Raw genomic sequence first — 16,714 nt, 5'->3', positions numbered from 1 at the left:
GGTTGGCTTGGCCCACAGGTTGGGCAGAGATTCGGAATGCGTGTGGGAAGAGGTGTACATATTTGATCGGCCGGCACGATGGGTCAACAGGTGTACGTTGAACGAGCTGATCGTATCAATATAGTCTATGCAGCAATAGTATGTTTGATAGCATTGCTGAATGGTCATCAATTGGTATGGTAGGAAATCGATATCAGAATGCTGGGCTGAAGAGGGTCCAGTTGGCGCAGCGAATCGCAAAATGCTTTTCTGAACGGTCACCTGTTCCAATTCCTTCACCTCCTGCACCTCCGTCACGGCTTCTCTGCGACGCCATCACGCCCATCTCCTTCTAACACTGCCTAGCACATCGACTGCGCCACGACCACCTGTAATGGAGGAAAGTTCGCCCATTGCGAGATCTGCGCTGGGGCGGAGACGCGAGTCGCAAGGAAGGCCATAACGGGTCTTAGCGCGGTGGTGGCCCCCAACTCCGGCCGTTTCTTACCAAGCAAAGTACTTTCTGATTGGACGGCTCGTCTGATGTCGTTCAGGACGCAAGGCAGCTGCGGAAGAGCTGGGTGAGGGCTGCGCGTTATGGACGCAGCTTTGCGATGGCTTGGTGGAAGGCGTCATCTCGAAAATGGCTGTAGGTAGGCTTGGGGCTAAATGTTGCATTTCGGCGTTATCCAGCGGGATCGGAAATATGTGAGACGTGGACTGAGATATAAGAACAGCAGGGGCTGTCAGTTCGCTCGCACCATCTCCAGAGCTTGGTCCTTTCGTTGATGCTTAGCTTCGTCTCGTATACAATACGAGACATCTGGAGCTTTGACTACCATCTCGCTGCCTCGACGTTCCTGTCGACATGGCGGCTCAAGTCGAAAACCCAATAATGGCCTGCCATGTACACCAACAAGAGACCGATTTCGCACCCCAACTTGTGGAAGATCCGCTGGAGGTCACGTCGACCGGATCAATACAAGCAACGCCTGCGACATTCAGCATCACAGGGCGATCGATACAAGCAACTCCCGGTATCATAGAGCGGCAAAACCCTCTCGACCATATGCACGGGAACAATCATGACATAGACGACGCTCCTCCACCGTACTCGGAATTTGAAGAGACACCCAGGGATGCGCCGCAAATTGCAGCTGCCGAATACAGCTGTGACAACAGCCCGCAGATGGTTGTTGCCCCTCAAGCAGAGTTTCCTGAAGTTTTCGTGCGCGGTGCAACGGTAAGGAGCGAACGGGATGCGTACCCAATAACGCCTCAGATTGCAATGGGGAGTCGCGGTCCTTCGACGCCTTCAACTGCGCTTGGGAGTCCTGTGGAGGAGAGCTTGTGGCCTGGTCCACTCCGACTACGACAATCTTCTACTTCCAGCATTCCACGAAGGCCAGTCCCATCGCAAACACACCACGCAGCTACTACATCGTTTCCCTCTGCGAAGGCACGCGAAGCCGGGTTCGAAATCGAAGAGCCTCCTTCTCTAGATCGAGCTATCTCGAGTAGCACTTCCCCAGGCATTACCCTCATACCTTCAACAACACCTCTCAAACACACACGCGAGTCAGGAAAAGTCACCGCCTACCTCATTCCCTTTCCCAAGCCACGGCTAAAGGGCGTCAGTCCAGAAGGCATCCCTGCGCGTTTTCTTATCTATGCACCTCCGCTCCCGCCCCTCTCAAAACCGGCGCCCGGCGAAAAGGAGTCGCAATGGCACAAGACGCAAAGGCTGTGGCAAGAGGACGTACGGAGAGCGACAATGACGAATGCGTCGAGAGTGACGTGGAAGGGTATGAAAGCGAAGGGTACATCGCTGATCAACAAGGGTGTGAGTAAATCGAGATCCTCGACCGTAGAGTTCCTGGATAGGGTGTCGGGAGGCGCTATAACATCGACGACGCAAGACATTGACGACGATGAGGCACTTGCCCCGGCCGCCTCGTCGACCCTTGCACAAGCCAGCGATCCGATACAAGAACTACCTGCTTCGTCGCCAGCGGCTGAGCTTTCAACGCCCTCTACGCCTACCACAGCCGGAACGGCTACAATAGATCGACCGCCATCAGTGTCATCCACTGGCAGCACCCCGAAACCCAATGCGCTCGATTCTTTGACCCTCATCCACCCGCCCTCCCTTACGCTAACTCCCGAAGAAACACGTGCTGAATTCGTCAATTCGCTGATGCGCACCCGCGAGCAATCTCGAAATAAAGCTCTTGTCGCGTCTGCGCTACTTCCTTTCGCAGCTACCATGGACGTCATCCTCATCGTCACCTTCGGCGGCCTCACTCAAACGACCGGCGTGTGGGCTTACCAGAATACGCGCGGGGCCATGGCAAGCCAAAAGATGACGCGAGGGCTAGCACGCAGTGAGTCGCATACCAACGCGGCAGAGCTGCCAGTCAAGATGGAGGCAAAAGGATGCACATGCGGGCACCATGAGGGGGAGTTTGGCTGCGCGGAGCAAGTGCCGAAAGCTGACAAGAAAGGCAAGTCCAAAAGCAAAGACGAGGGCATGGGCATTACGACGAACATCCAGTCATCAATTGCCCTCGACCCTTTCACACGATATCTGGAACTCGCATGTCTCCAGAAATCGTACACTATGTTTCCTCATGTCGAGTCTGCCCAGTCCTCGCATGCTTCTGATCCGACTGAAGATGAGATTCTAAATGCGATTGGGTGGACGCCAACAAGGCGATATGGCCGAGACTTGGATATGGAGGAGCAAGGAGGCAAGACGCAGAGGCTGAGTGCGGAACAAGATGAGGAATGGCAAAGGAGAGAGGCGAGAGAGGATGTAGAGAGAGTGGTGAGGAAGGCCGCTGCTGAATGGGTGGTGGCATATAAGGGTTTCAAGAAGTAGGCGGGTACACGTGCGGCAACACAAAAGAAATTCATTTCGTCGTCAACATCCAGTTCTGGTGATCACACCTGGCCTCCCGTGGTCAGTAGAGACGCTGTTGTTGGCACTCGCTAAGCGCGTGACTAAGGAATCCACGGTATCACAAGGTCATATGCATCCTGCGCGCCATAACAGAGAAACTGCGACAAACGAAGTCAGCTCATGTTGTGTTACTTTTTTATTAACAGCATTATCTCTATAGACGCATCGTTTAACGCTTCTACATAAGTAAGAGTAAAGTCTACCTATTAATCATCGCATTAGAATTAGAATCTACTCAGTTGCAGTCTCCAGGGTCCGCATGGGGAACTGATGGGTATCGAAGGCACGACCCTTTACGATATGTTGACATGTCTTCTGTCTAAATCTCCTCTTTGACCGCCTACATCCTCGAGCTTCCTACCCCCAGAAGACGAATCTCAACCAATCTCCGCCGAACCTTGGCCTTGGCTTGCATTCCCAGAACGCCGTTTTATAGTACACAATATCACCTATACACCCTGCGAACTCATGCAATGAACCCATTCGTGCTCGCAAGATTCTTCGCGCTCCTCCCTGCATCCAAGAAAAGTCCCTCACACTCCTCAACATCAGCAACTTCAATCGCGCCTCCTTGCCGGCCGCTGACCTTGGCTAGGATGCTAGCCGGTGCAAGCAATTGCAACGCGTAACGCAACGACACCTTCTCACCTAGAGAGCTGATCTTGTCGAGCGCAGCAGGAGCGAGGTTGAGACCTTCTGTCCTTGAGCGCATGCTGACGATCGACTTGATCTCTGCAGGGGTGTACGGGTGCGTGGGAATGATGAGAAGGCGAGCGAGAAGGTCGGAGGGAATGCCGTGAGCGGATGGGGGCAGGTTAGGCGCGCCGCGGATGTGAGTCAAGCCGCGATTTGAAGCCAGAATGACTAGGGGTGAGAGTGGTGATTCAAGGGCGCGGTTCAGGAAGGTGAAGGCTTCGAGGTCGAGCATGTGGACCTAGGTAAATATTAGTATATATGAAGATCTATGGTTGAGATGGGACGACTTACTTCATCGATGAAGAGCACACCAGGAACCAGGTCTGCAACGCCCTGATCGATGTATTTGCTCACCACCTTGTTGATCTCCAGCCGCAGCTTTTCTGTGATCTCGGTCTTCTTGGGCTTCATCAACTGGCCCATCATGCTCATAATGTCCTGACCACCCTGAGGCCTCGCGTTTGCGACATCAAGATCGTGTAAAGTGACATCCTGCACGATCTCCTTCTTCTTGTGTACGTCGCCCTTTGGTATCGGCACGTATTCTTCCGCTTCAAGATCGAACTCTGTAGCATATGCATCTGATCGTCCTACGCGCTTTACCGCGCCTGTGTTGGCTTCGATGTAGATAACGTCTCCGAGACGCACGCGCTCCTTCTGTATCGCTTCGTATATTGAAGGGTCGAGACGGAGTTTCTTCGTTCCGCGCGCAGACTTGAGCGTAATGAGGAGATGCGATATGGTGCGACCGTAGCCTCCAAGAGGGTTCTCGGCTTCCTCTGGTGTGAGTTCGGTGACTTCGCCCTCGTAGACTTCCTTCGTTTCCTTGACACGGAGGCCTGCGTGAGACAGTCAGCGCAAGTTCTTCCAGATGAGCATGTCCATGAGTATGAAGGTGAGTGCAGTCTCCCAGTCCAGACGTTGCAGACGGCGCACCACATACCTATAGCTCTCCGGAAGTTTTCCATGAGCGCCTCCGTTTTCTTTACCTCTGCCGAGTATATCTCGCTGCCAACAATCGGGCAGAAAGGTACCTTCGTGCCCAGCTCCTGGCTCACTGCAAGCGCCAGTGCTGTCTTTCCTGTGCCTGGCCCACCAGCGAGCAACACGGCGCGTCCAGACATCTTCTTCGCTTTGACTAGGTCTACAACTAGCCCGCATGCCTACAATCTATCAGCAACTGTTCCAGCTATCTCATGGCGTAAAGTACCTCTCGAGCCGCCGCCTGGCCAATGAAACCGCCACCCGACGTGTCTGCATGACCACCCGGTCCTTTCAGTCCCAATCCCTTGATGTGCGAATGCGCAGCCGTCCTGCTCTCACGCGTATTGCTCTTGACCTCGCTGACTGGCACCGTCGTCGCCATGGCAGTTATCGAAAGCTGGAGACTCTTGAATTACAATGAGGAAGCGAGCCGTGGTTATGCGATTGGTGTAGAGAACGAATTAGGCGGTAGTGGGGTGGAGAGGATGACCGGCGCGTTGCAGCTGTTTTTCGCGAAGCTGGGCCAGACATTCGCGAAGCTCTGCAAGCACGGACCCACCTAAGCCTGCCAAAAGCGGTCGTGGTCATGGGGCTTTCGCAGCGGCGGCCTCTATCAAGTGAGGACTCCACTTCGACTCCGCATGCGCTCCTCGCCTTCCCACGCAGACATGGCACCAAGACACTTTTCCGAGGGCGTCGCTGGGCCCGTGTCCAACTATCATTTGCAGCACGACTTTTCTGAATTTACTGCGAACTTTCGCCACGATAACGATTCCTTGCCCGCAGCGCCGCCGCATTCCTGCTCGGGAAGCGACATCCAGCGACTCACACAGCGACCGCAACAAGATGCCAGTACCTCCGTCACTCGCGTCCTTTCTTGCTGCTCGCATCGTTCGCTGACTACTACAAAGGGCAACCGCAAGATTCGAAAGCCTCCCGCTGCCACGACTCGTAGCGACCCCACGAAAACACATCGCCATCTCGGTGTCCACTTGGGTTCACTCATTCACAAGGTTATTTGTTCACATGATGGGGACAAAAACACGCGCACATAATTGGAATTATCTGCTATTGTGGTCTGGCTGCCAGGCTATACCTACGCAGCTATCATACACCATGATACCAGGCAAGCCGATCCACTCCAGATTCCACACCAATTCCAGCCGCTAGCTCTGGCCGACTGGTCCATCAATCCAGAAGTTAAGAAGATTCAGAAATCTCATCAATCATTACCCCGTTGCCGGTTGGTTAATCTATCCACGAAATGTCGGACACCAAGTATAGTGTACAAGGAATGCAGTGCTTTTGATGGTAAGGGGTGGGGTTTTCGTGGGATAAGTTGCACGCCATGGTCAAGAGTCAAGGGCCCAATGCCGCATTCATGAGACGCAAGCTGACGGTTTGACCAGGTCCTCGCCCACCGATTGCGTGAGTAGGTTCGCCGCTGCCGACCAACAGGATCAATGTCACTGCGGTCGCCCAGGGTCGTCAAGATTCGTATCGCATCCCAAGGCTACGAAAGTACCTGCCAAAGTGCACGCAAGAAGTGGAAAATAATTACTGAGGGAGGAAAACAAAGAGAGCAAGAGCAACGACTCTACTCTTCCTCGCTTTCGGAAGCGCTGTCATCGTCGTCGTCATCATCGTCGCTCGACTCTTGGTTGGCTAGAGACACATGAGACTCGATCCCAAATTCAAATGCTACTGACGACTTACCAGGTGGTGATTGACTGGATCCCGACACCGCCCCATTGAACGACTGCATCTTTTCCTGGATTCTGCGAAGACTGTCCTCCTGTTCCGATTTGCCCATGGGCTTGTTCTTTTTCGGCCGACTAGTGTTCTGCCTCGAAGGTGCGGCAGGACGTGGCATTTCGAATTCATCATCCTCTGCCGCTGCAGACTTTGGACCACGCACCCTCTTGATGAACTGGAACAGGTCCCGCAATGTGTCATCGTTGATCTCGTCCATATCGAGCTCCATCTCATCATCGTTGGTGTTCGCTAGGTGGGGACAGCCATTCCTAATGATCTGGACGGCGCGTCTCATATCGGCGTCGCCAAGTGTGCTGATGCCCTCAGAGATCTCCTGCTTTTGTGCATAGCTCAGAGGAGCTTGGGCCTTTTTGGGCTTCGATTTGGCCGGCTTTGCAGGTGGAGGTACCTTGAGCGGGCCCGCTTTGCTCTTGGGCTGCCCTGCCTTAGACTTTTTCTTGCTAGGCGCCTTGGGCGACGTCCCCTTTCGCTGCTGTTGCTGCAGCAACTGCTGAGCAGTTTCATTGAGCGCTGCGATCTGCTTTTGGATGGCGAGGAATTGAGCCTGTGCAGGATCATCTTCCTCGTCTTCATCGTCCTCTTCATCTGAATAGCCCGAACCCGCAGATTGGGGCTCCGCATCGGGTGCATTCTGTGCAAGCCAATCGGCCTTCTCGCTCCATAAGCTGTTGAAGACCTCATTCAGCTGCTTGCCCATCTTGTTCACTTCATCCGTCTCCGGATTGAACTTGAAGCAATTGAGGAACACAAGCTGTGCGTCATTGTAGAAGTCCTTGGCGTTTTGATAGACACCCGCGTCCAGATTCTTTTTCACAGTCCCAAAGTCCATCGGTTTTTTGATGATCTTCATATACGAAGGAATATTCAAGGCAACCGGATCTACAGGAGCCATGAAAGGCCACGAGAATTTAGCATATTTAGGTTTCAACAACTCCGACAAGACGTTCTCGCAGAATTTCAGTTCCAGCTGATACTTCTTCTTTCGAGGTTTCGCAGCAGAATAAGGAAGATCTTTCGAGGGAGGCCTATGAATTTCCCGCTTCGGACGGTCATTGGCGCTAGAGGAATCTCGTCGGATCATGGGCAAACCGTCCGCATTCAACGGCCAGGCCGAGGCGGGGGTCGATGTGGTAGTAGGGATTGAAGCTGGTGGTGACTTTGCGACCGGTGCTGCCCTTGACTCACGTCGGGCTTTTGGTGCTGTCGATACCGTGGGCTTCTTCACGGGCTTGACTGACTTTGCTGCCTCGTCTCCCTCTTTCGGAAGCCTATCGGTGCCTTTCAAGAAATAAGCCCGCATATTGTAGGCGTCATGGGTGACCGGGTGGGTGGTCGAGTTGAACAGCTCGCTGTTGGTCACGATCTGGTCCAAGTCTGCCATGAATTCGGCAACGTATGTGTAAGCTCCCGTCTTCAGTTTGTTTTCCATTGTTCCGAGATCCATCGGCTTCGTCACAATGGATGGATATGTAGGAATGTTTAAAGCCTCGTAATCTACTGGCACTTTAAAAGCATTCGAAACCTTGATCTTCTTGGTATTTCGAATGCGCTCAAGCAAAAACTTCTTCTGAGCTTCCGTCATTGGTGCTGATGGCCATGTCTTATATGGCACAGCTTGTTGAACGGAAGACGGCTCTTGTGATGGAGACGCAGCTGCTGCCGCGACTGGTGGTGTCGGAGCTGAACCATTTGGCTGTTCGGTATGCGCAGGTAGATCAGGCACCTTAAATTCAGCCGACTCATTACCTTCATCCTGGGTTTTTGTGCGTTTCGCATCGGGCGCATCTTCCATGTCCGCATCCTCCTCACGAGGGCGTACTTTGCCGGACGTTGGCGCATCTTCCATTTCTTGATCGAGCACAGCGGGCGACTCAGTCAATGAAAGTTGAGTTGCTGATTGCTGAGTTTCAATCTTGAGGTCATTCAAAGGCTTTGTGGGAGGAGCAGCTGAATCAGTGGAACCTGCGGTTGAGTCTGGAGCTTGGTTCGCCTGTGAATCGGTCGACTGCACTGGACCACCGAGGGACTCTTCCATAACGGGCAATTGGGTCTCTGGAACCTTTTGCGTACTCTCTGTAGTTGCAGTAGTGTCTGGTGCCGCTTCGTCGCGTACATCCGAAGTTGGAGCCTCCACGGCATCGGTAACCGAAGGCATTTCTGAATCCCCAAACAACGAGTTATTGTCGGGATGACTATCAGGCAGAAATTGGGAGACACCGTCGATGCCACTGGACACGTTTGTAGTAGGTTCCAGCGCAGGCGCAGCGTCTGGTGACGAGTGGTGGTTGCCGTTGCCGTTGACGTTAGGGTTCTTTTGAGTCTCGAGGGATACATCATGAACGCTGATTATAGCATTAGCACAAGAACCGAGGTGAGAGAAGGCATGATGTCTGTGAGGGCGCAATGCAAGTAGTAAAGGAACAAGGCCCACTCACCCATTGGATTCGGTATCCACCGCCATGGCGTCTACCAGCGGTGCTGCCGTCGCTTTCAGGTCCAGAGGAACTTGGTCGAAGGCAGGCGATGTCATTACTCCCATAGGGCCATAGACAGACGATGCGCAGATGGGTACGGCGTTGGTTTAGATTGACTCGCGTGACCGCCGGGTTCACACTTCACAGCCTCTACGGTCAAGATTATATCAGTATAAGTTGAGCGAACGCACGCGACAAAGAACGACGGTGTGCCAGAGTCAAGCCCGGGAAAGTGAAGGGCGAAGGTTCGCTTAGACGCGCGTCGCAAGGTGGTGAAGGTGAGATGCGGCTAGGGAGACGGGCGTGTTTGCGAACAAACGGGGAGGGGTGCGCGAGATATTTATGTGGCAGAGGCTGAAACGGAAATAGCACACGTGACGTACCTTTGATGGCGGCGGCGGCGGCGGCGAGCTGTCCACTTCAGAGCCAGAGCCAGAGGGGCGGCGATGAGTCACAGATGTATGCCGGTGCGCCGACGCGTTGTTGTGGTTGTGGCAAGCTGTGCGCGCGCAGCTCAGTACTGCATATGCGCCCGACTCCAGGTGCAGCGCAACACCAACAGTGCTCTGCAGACGAGAAGTGTCGCAGCGGCGATGCGCACGGATGCGGATGATGCGCGATTGACAGGCGCTAGCAAGGCAGGACAGGCGCGCAATATGTAGCGAGAGGCCGCTGTGAGCGGAGCCGGGTTCGCGGACTGGGCCTGAGGCGGGGTGCGAATGAGAGGTGGGCGCGAGTCGTGGGCGGTCGTTTCGGAGCAGGCGGCGGATTGGGAGCGGGTCGGGAAAAGGTCTTGTGAAGTTGAAAGAGGTGTGGGATGCGTCTTCCATTTATTCTCTCCGACACGCCGATTCTTGGCCAAGCGGAACGCCCCTGAAAATGCGACACTAGCAAGAGCCACCGTCACGTGCACCCGCCTTGCATCGCAACGCCCGCCCGCTACACCGCCCGCTGCACGGCTGCACGCTGCCCAGAGGTGCACTGCGCGACGCTGCTGCTTGCTGGCGTCGCGGCGTCTGCATGCACCTGGCGTGCGTCGCCGACGGTAGCTGCGACGCGACAGAAGGCGCGCCCCGGATCCCTGTCGAACCCGGTAGGCGCGACCGTGGTAGCGTGGCCCGTGCTCGGAAATATTTTGCTCTGCTAGAGATTTTGCAGCCTGCCTTGGGCCTCACCAACCACACCGTCAGGCTGCCACATCGAGCGCCGCCCTTCTCTCTGCACACGACTGCATGCGCCTGCCGCCATGCCCGCTCCACTCTCCTCACGCGCCCGCGCGCCTGCCTCGACCCCCAAAGCCGCCCGCGATGCGCATCCTCCCACCAAGAAGGCCAAGCTGTCGCAGCCTGCTGGCCTCAAGTCGTTGATCAATGGAACACCAAACAAGAAGCCCGCTGTCAGTGCAAAGACGAACGGCGTGAGGAACGACCGGAAAGGCAGGGTTGACGAAGCCACCGCTGTGGTGAGCGGGGGTTACGCTGGTCATGGTGACGTCGACATGGATGCGGTGCCAGAGATTATCCAGATATCTAGCGCGGAAGAGGACAGCGACGACTCGAATTCTGAAGACGAGGATTCGGATGCAGGTTCAAAAGACGTCGTCCCCGCGGCAAATGGCCAAAACGGCCTAGATCGGCCTATTGAAGATGGCACTGCGGAGCCTGAAGAGCTGTCTTTTGGCGAGCGTCTCAAGGCACAAGAACCAGAAGCTGAACCAGTCCGCGAACCTCGAGTTGTCCATGTCGAGTCTGCGTTTGTCGGTGCCGACGCTGACGCCCGCGAGCTTGCGACCGCGTCCATCCGCCGACCGTTGGCTGCACCGTCTGCGACTTCGTTAAGCACAGTGCTTACTCAAGCTCTGCGGACCAACGACCAAGAGCTCCTCGACTCCTGTCTGCGCGTAAACGATGTCGACACGATATACTCCACCATCGAACGCCTGCCTTCCCCGTTGGTTGGTGCTCTCCTACAGAAACTCGCTGAACGGTTACACAAGAGGCCTGGACGGCCCGGTATGCTAATGGTGTGGGTCCAATGGTCGCTTGCAACACATGGTGGATACCTTGCGACTCAGTCAAACTTGATCAAGCAAACAGCGACGTTGACCAAGGTCCTCACTCAGCGATCAACCGGTCTGCAGCCGTTATTGTCACTCAAGGGCAGACTGGATATGCTCCAGACACAACTGGAACTCCGACGAAGAAACCAAGAGAGGGCTGCGAAGGATGACATGGATGAGGCGGTGATTTACGTTGAGGGAGAGGAAGAGCCATCATCGGATGAGGACGAGGCAGACGACTCGGACGTTGTTATGGAAGATTCACGAAAGCGGTCGCAGCGAGACGTTGACGATGAGGTCGAGAGCTCTGTGGACGGAATGCCGACCACCATGGAGGTAGACGAATTGTCGGAAGAAGGAAGCGAAGATTCCGAGGATCTCATCGACGATGAAGCAGAAGAGACAGATGATGATTCTGGTGAGGACTTGTCCGGGCCGGACGAGGAGCTAGACGGCGAAGAAGTCTCGGAGAGCGAAGAGGAGGCGAAACCGGAACGGCGATCGACAGCCGCCCGCGCAGGCCTCTCACGAAGACGTTAAAAGTTGTATCAAAATTTGCAATCAATGGTCTGCACGAGCATCGAGCACATAATCCGGCGTTGAGTTGTTGATATCACATTCACGATGATACGAGTGGCTTGATATCCAGGCGCCAAAGGCGCCTTCCAGTGAATGATGAATTTACTGTACTTAGTCTTGCATAGCGGTTGGGAATCCAGTGAGTAGCGTTTGCTACTATGCGACATGTTGTCTTATTTTGCTTTGTGTCGCTTTGTGTCGCTTTGATCACTTACCATGCACATCAACACCGTACTCACACTGAAACATTGCACGATGTTGTACCGTTGTGCAGATCGCTGCAGAATGGTTATATTGACACCTTCCACTTCGCGCTCTTTCATTCCCTTGATCACGACATGTCTAAAGTCCAAAAACGCACAGTTTCCTTGTCAACCAACCAAGCTCCCCAGTCACCTTTCCCAATAATCCATGCCCAGATCCTCCATCTCGACGGCAAGCCTCTCACGCCAGGACAACCCCTTCCTACCCTCCGCCGCACAGCATCCGGGCATCTTTACCAGCATGAAGTACGACCCCATTGCTGTGAGAAATGCACTCCTCGTCCTGTCACACCGCCCTCGAATACTGTAGAGAGTGTGCATTTCTACTCGTCGCCTGAGCATCCATTTGGGGCTGCAGTTGGCAGTATGCGCCTGAAAGACGGGCCGGCGAGGAGGACGGTTGTCGTGGATAGGTTTCGCGTGTCAGCGTCTTCACGGCAGGAAGCTTCTGGTGGGTGTGCGAGTAGTGTTACGTTGAAGCGGAAAGGGCGATGCGTGGTGAATCCCGAGATCCGTAGGAGTTTGAAGGGCGTTCTAGAGTCTGTAGAAGTCTTCAGTGAGGCTAGTGAGGCTGGGGTTCAAGATGACAGCCAAAGAGACGAAGGGGGTCTACGAGATGCCCGAGAGTAGGGAACAGTTACCGGCCCCAAGATTGCTGGCAAACACTCATGACGCGAGCCTGGAGGGCTTGCCGGCCGATCTTCCTGCACATGATCCAAGCGGGACCTTTGTCAGTGACGTGGCCGGCGCTACTGCTCATCTACACAACAGTGTTGAGAATGAGAATGGAGAGATCTGGGAGACGTCCATGCACAGGCAGGCAGATATTGCCCGGTGTGCGCGTTACAGGCGACGCAGTAGCTCGTAGGCTGTGAGATATTCATAGAAATTTCAGTGATCCACTGACCGAAACGATGTTCTTACAGCTCACTTCTTGCTTGCCTGATTGCACTGAGGTTTCGCTGCTAGAAAATGTTCGGTTATTCGGGGAAGCCAGGCGACACAGTATTGTTAATGCAAGTATCCGCACGTGGGGCCCGATCCAGTGTTTCATTGTACCATACGACCTCTCATTGTGTGTACATGATACTACGAACATCACGCAGGCTCGTCCTTTTCCGCCTGTGCTTCCGTCCGACGATGAGATCTACGTAATAAATATGTGTTTTGCTGTGACATTTACATTCCACATACCCACATTCAACATCCCATCCTTCAATTGAAAGAACATTGCTAAACGTCAAATGACCAAAGTCATGTCTATGAACGAAACACACTATTGGAACAACATTTCTGAAGGTCTGTCTGCGTATGAGACTGCTGTTTCTGTTCGTGTACGCCGCAGGCGGGCCGTCGCGTGGAAAGGGCTTGATGGACACAATACTCCTCAAGCATCTCAACAGCGGAAGGAGAGTCCACAACTGTCTACTGGGACCTGGGCTCGTCCAAGGCGGCAGGCTGATGGCATGGTGTTTGTCAAGATGGTCTCCCAAACATGACCGAAGTGATTGCTGAACACGCGCTTACTCATGAAGCTTTCTCGAACGCTTTCACCCACCCAGTTCAAGATTATCTTGCAGGCTCTTTACAGATCCAACACAATGCTGTAGGTTGGCAGCTTGTCGCTACCAATGAAGCCAGCACCAATGATATTGTTCGCCGTAGCAGTGACATGGACGTGTTTGGTGCCATCTCACAAGTGATCTACGTTCCCCGTCCGCCCAGCTTTCTTGCTGATGATGTCTCATCTACACGCACTAACTTAGCCACGCCCCACTCTATCTATGACTAGGACTCATATTGTAGAGGTTGCTCTAAGTGGCGCTAGCCAAGCTCCCTTCAAACGTTTTCCGAAATTGCAAGGCGACCGATCTATGGCTACGAGCTCTGTCCCCAACGCGAAATGAATACACTAGAGTACCTTCAGGAGAAGCTTCAACAAGAGATCCGAGAGGAGCTAGAGCAGCCACGCCTGAATGAACTGGTAAGTAAATTGATGTATCAGTTTAGGCACCTTCATGGCTCAGTGAAGTCGAAGGAGGAGTGGATACGGCATGCAGTGCAATCGAAGAAAGAGCGGCTAAGAGACGCAGTGCAATCGGAGAAGAAACACATAGAGAAAGATGTGCGGGGCTGATGGAAGAAACTTCGCGTCTAGAGCTGTAGAACTCGAGTAGAGAAGTTCTTAGTATGTCATGATATAGTTCAAACATCACAAAAGGGAGCCATTTGCTACGCCGCAGTACGAGGCTCAGCGTATCAAGCAACTCCTGCACTGAGGCTTATGTATGTTCATTGCATGCGTCCTTTGTCCTCTTCACAGAAGGTGTTATTCATTCGATTTGCCCGATACTGACTTCCCTTTATTAGGCTTTTGTTCCCTTGTACTCCCCACCATTCTTTGTGAGGCCTACGTCAAATTACCTCCGTACAAGAACGTATGGCCCGTCTGAGTGTAATATAGGAATTACGACCCTTTTGACATACCCGTTCACTCGATAGTCCACTCGCTTGCTCTCATTCTGTCATCCTTCTTTCGATCCGGCGCATCGCACCACTTTTAAGATGACCAACAAGGTATTTTCCAGCGCAAGAAAGTTGAAACCCAACACCTCATCTGTCCCGTCCAGACCTCAGCATCTCCGGTCACAAAATCACCTTTTCACGCCATCAGTGCGGTATCACCCGGGAAAGCGAGTATCAGATATCATCCCATGCACCTGTTCCGACTCTCACGTAATAGCTCAACCAGGGACTCCATGTCTGGTAGACATTCTTTCACTCTCATCAGACTCGCTTTTCCACCGCTCAAAGAGGTACGGGCTAGTAAGCCCTCTGAGCCACTGGGGCAACAGTGCATCCTCCATCTCCCTCGTCTCGGTTGAAGAGTCAAACGAAGAGCAATCAGAACAAAACAAGCAGGAGACGTTTATATGCCAGTACTATCCTCCACACATCAGTAGCAACAGCAAGGGTTACGACACGGATGCCACCTGGGTCGCATTCGACATGCGCAATGCGAACGAACAGGCTGAGACAGAAGAGACACTGTTCGACGACTTTGACTTGCCTTTCGTTGAAGAAGATGATTTCAATTACTATCCGGAAAGGAGTCCGCGTGTTCATACACCTTGCTCTAGAGCCATTACAATTACGGAAGAGAGTCCGGTCTTAAAAAAACGGCACAGAACGGTGCAATCAATGGAAAGCACCAAGTTGGAAGAGAAGAAGACGCGGCACAGTCATGGGTACACAAAAAGGATGGGCAGACTCTTGGAAAAACTGAGCTGTAATCATTAGTGCTTATCCTATTCCCTTTGTTTTTTGTTGCGTCAATGCTACGATCAGAGCATTTTACTAAAGCACACATATACCTTTACAAGCTTTTGAAGTCGATAGACCTTCCGTAGAATAATCAAGTCGCATAGTGGCTGAGCTCCCTTAAAGTGTAACGTTATCTCTATGTACCTCAGTGATCTGTAATACCCTTGCAATCGATTCACGTGCATTTTTTGGCCAGAATTCTATTTTCACCGGCACTGTATGTGTGCACAATGGAAAACAGGTTGCAAGGTATCAACTCCAGATACTTTCAGTTTCGTGGCTTAGCCAGCCAGCATATAATAAGCATACCTCACATTCGCTTGGCATAATCTACCAAAGCCCAAAGAAGCTGAAGCTCAACCATGCCTGACATTGTCACTAGTAATCTCCGTCCTCATCGTTTCAGCGTAGGGCTGCCACATGAGGAACTTGCTTTTTACGAGGCACAGCTGAATGCAGAGGTGTTTCAAGAACACCTTGGGGAAGCGTATCAGCGTCACCACATGGGAGTGTCAGGTCCGTTCAAACGTCCGTCAAATCCTGCGTACAACGGGCATTTCAAGAAACCGAACGATACGGCTGGGGGTGAGCAATTCCCGCTTGTTTATACTGACCGTGCATTACAGAAGTCCAAGATGATGAATGCCACTCGCAAGGCCTTGGGTCCCAACTGGCAAACTGCTGATCACCTTGATGATGACTTGGAGAATTATGGTGCCCCGAAGGTGTCAAGTGACTGGAACTGCCAGACTGAGCGGGAAGCGCCGATTCCTGATAAGTACTTACAAGAGTTCAATCAGATGTGGTATGAGGACGACGAAGACACCGATGCTGACCAGCTCTTGGCGGATATGACTTCAAATTCACATGCACCATGGCGTAATCACCTACCGCTACGCCCAATGTACGGTCCAAGTGGTGATCTCCGCAGCCCGATCCGCTATTTCGACAAGGCAGAGATCATGATGTGGAACGAGGCTACACATGAAGCTCATCTGACACATCCCAGTGTGGTGGAGCCGGGGCCCTTTGTTCGTCCCGAGCCCCAAAGCTTTTTCAGCTGGAGTGACTCTTCAACCGAGGAGAGCCGTGGGAAGCGCCTCAAAAAGAGCTTTCGCGCAAACCTCGGCCGGCTGTGTCATCTTGAGTGAACAGCATTCCTCTAACAACGTGCTATTGTTTGGTTCGCCCGGTGTAAAGGTGCCGATGCCAACAAATTGTTTTATAATCCTGAGGACGACACCGCTGTGAGTAAGAGCGTTGTGTGAAGCCGTCATTCCTTTAGGTATGCTTGAGGGTACTTTTTTCGTGGCAGAAAAGGTAGAGTGACTGCACAGACATACAATACGGCACCTGGATATTTGTTTCTGGACAATAAGGCTTAACTCACTCCATGCATCCCATCAGTGAAGAGGCTGAATTGAGAAATGGCTGATGTTTTGCATCGTTCGCCCTTATTTGTAGGATCAGGCTGGAACACGTATGCAATCTCTTTCTTTGTAGAGTGCACGTCCGTCGTGGTGTATGCTGGTGAACAAAGCAAACCTTCACAGCAAACCTTGTGCACTTGGAATGTGCATGCACGATGCTAGACGACACTCGGTACCTTACACGATGT

General features: G+C 53.0%; 6 protein-coding genes across 6 annotated transcripts; 4 read left to right on the top strand and 2 right to left on the bottom strand.

Annotated features, from left to right (window-relative positions):
- Positions 1–847: 847 nt before the first annotated feature.
- N0V89_004015 (uncharacterized protein) lies at positions 848–2,860 on the top strand (the record flags this gene model as incomplete). Its single annotated transcript, XM_056212808.1, has 1 exon — positions 848–2,860. The coding sequence occupies one exon, from the start codon at positions 848–850 to the stop codon at positions 2,858–2,860; it is 2,013 nt and encodes a 670-aa protein (XP_056073116.1).
- Positions 2,861–3,407: 547 nt separating this feature from the next.
- On the bottom strand, positions 3,408–5,003 carry RVB1 (RuvB ATP-dependent DNA helicase pontin; the record flags this gene model as incomplete). Its single annotated transcript, XM_056212807.1, has 4 exons — positions 3,408–3,875; positions 3,929–4,476; positions 4,581–4,800; positions 4,848–5,003. 4 exons carry the CDS (start codon positions 5,001–5,003, stop codon positions 3,408–3,410), a joined length of 1,392 nt encoding a protein of 463 aa, XP_056073115.1.
- Positions 5,004–6,218: 1,215 nt separating this feature from the next.
- On the bottom strand, positions 6,219–8,858 carry BDF1 (transcription initiation at TATA-containing promoter protein; the record flags this gene model as incomplete). The annotated part of the gene is made up of 3 exons (XM_056212806.1): positions 6,219–6,286; positions 6,338–8,739; positions 8,833–8,858. The coding sequence occupies 3 exons, from the start codon at positions 8,856–8,858 to the stop codon at positions 6,219–6,221; spliced, it is 2,496 nt and encodes an 831-aa protein (XP_056073114.1).
- A 1,259-nt stretch (positions 8,859–10,117) lies between these two features.
- Positions 10,118–11,470, top strand: UTP5 (Small subunit (SSU) processome component; the record flags this gene model as incomplete). The annotated part of the gene is made up of 1 exon (XM_056212805.1): positions 10,118–11,470. The coding sequence occupies one exon, from the start codon at positions 10,118–10,120 to the stop codon at positions 11,468–11,470; it is 1,353 nt and encodes a 450-aa protein (XP_056073113.1).
- Positions 11,471–13,373: 1,903 nt separating this feature from the next.
- On the top strand, positions 13,374–13,909 carry N0V89_004011 (uncharacterized protein; the record flags this gene model as incomplete). Its single annotated transcript, XM_056212804.1, has 2 exons — positions 13,374–13,378; positions 13,636–13,909. The coding sequence occupies 2 exons, from the start codon at positions 13,374–13,376 to the stop codon at positions 13,907–13,909; spliced, it is 279 nt and encodes a 92-aa protein (XP_056073112.1).
- Positions 13,910–15,458: 1,549 nt separating this feature from the next.
- On the top strand, positions 15,459–16,247 carry N0V89_004010 (uncharacterized protein; the record flags this gene model as incomplete). The annotated part of the gene is made up of 1 exon (XM_056212803.1): positions 15,459–16,247. The coding sequence occupies one exon, from the start codon at positions 15,459–15,461 to the stop codon at positions 16,245–16,247; it is 789 nt and encodes a 262-aa protein (XP_056073111.1).
- Positions 16,248–16,714: the final 467 nt, after the last annotated feature.

This window comes from Didymosphaeria variabile, assembly GCF_027946475.1.
Source record: "Didymosphaeria variabile strain IMI 356815 chromosome Unknown scaffold_3, whole genome shotgun sequence".
Classification (NCBI taxonomy): Eukaryota; Fungi; Ascomycota; class Dothideomycetes; order Pleosporales; family Didymosphaeriaceae; genus Didymosphaeria; species Didymosphaeria variabile.
This window is presented reverse-complemented; position numbering and strand designations above follow the sequence as displayed.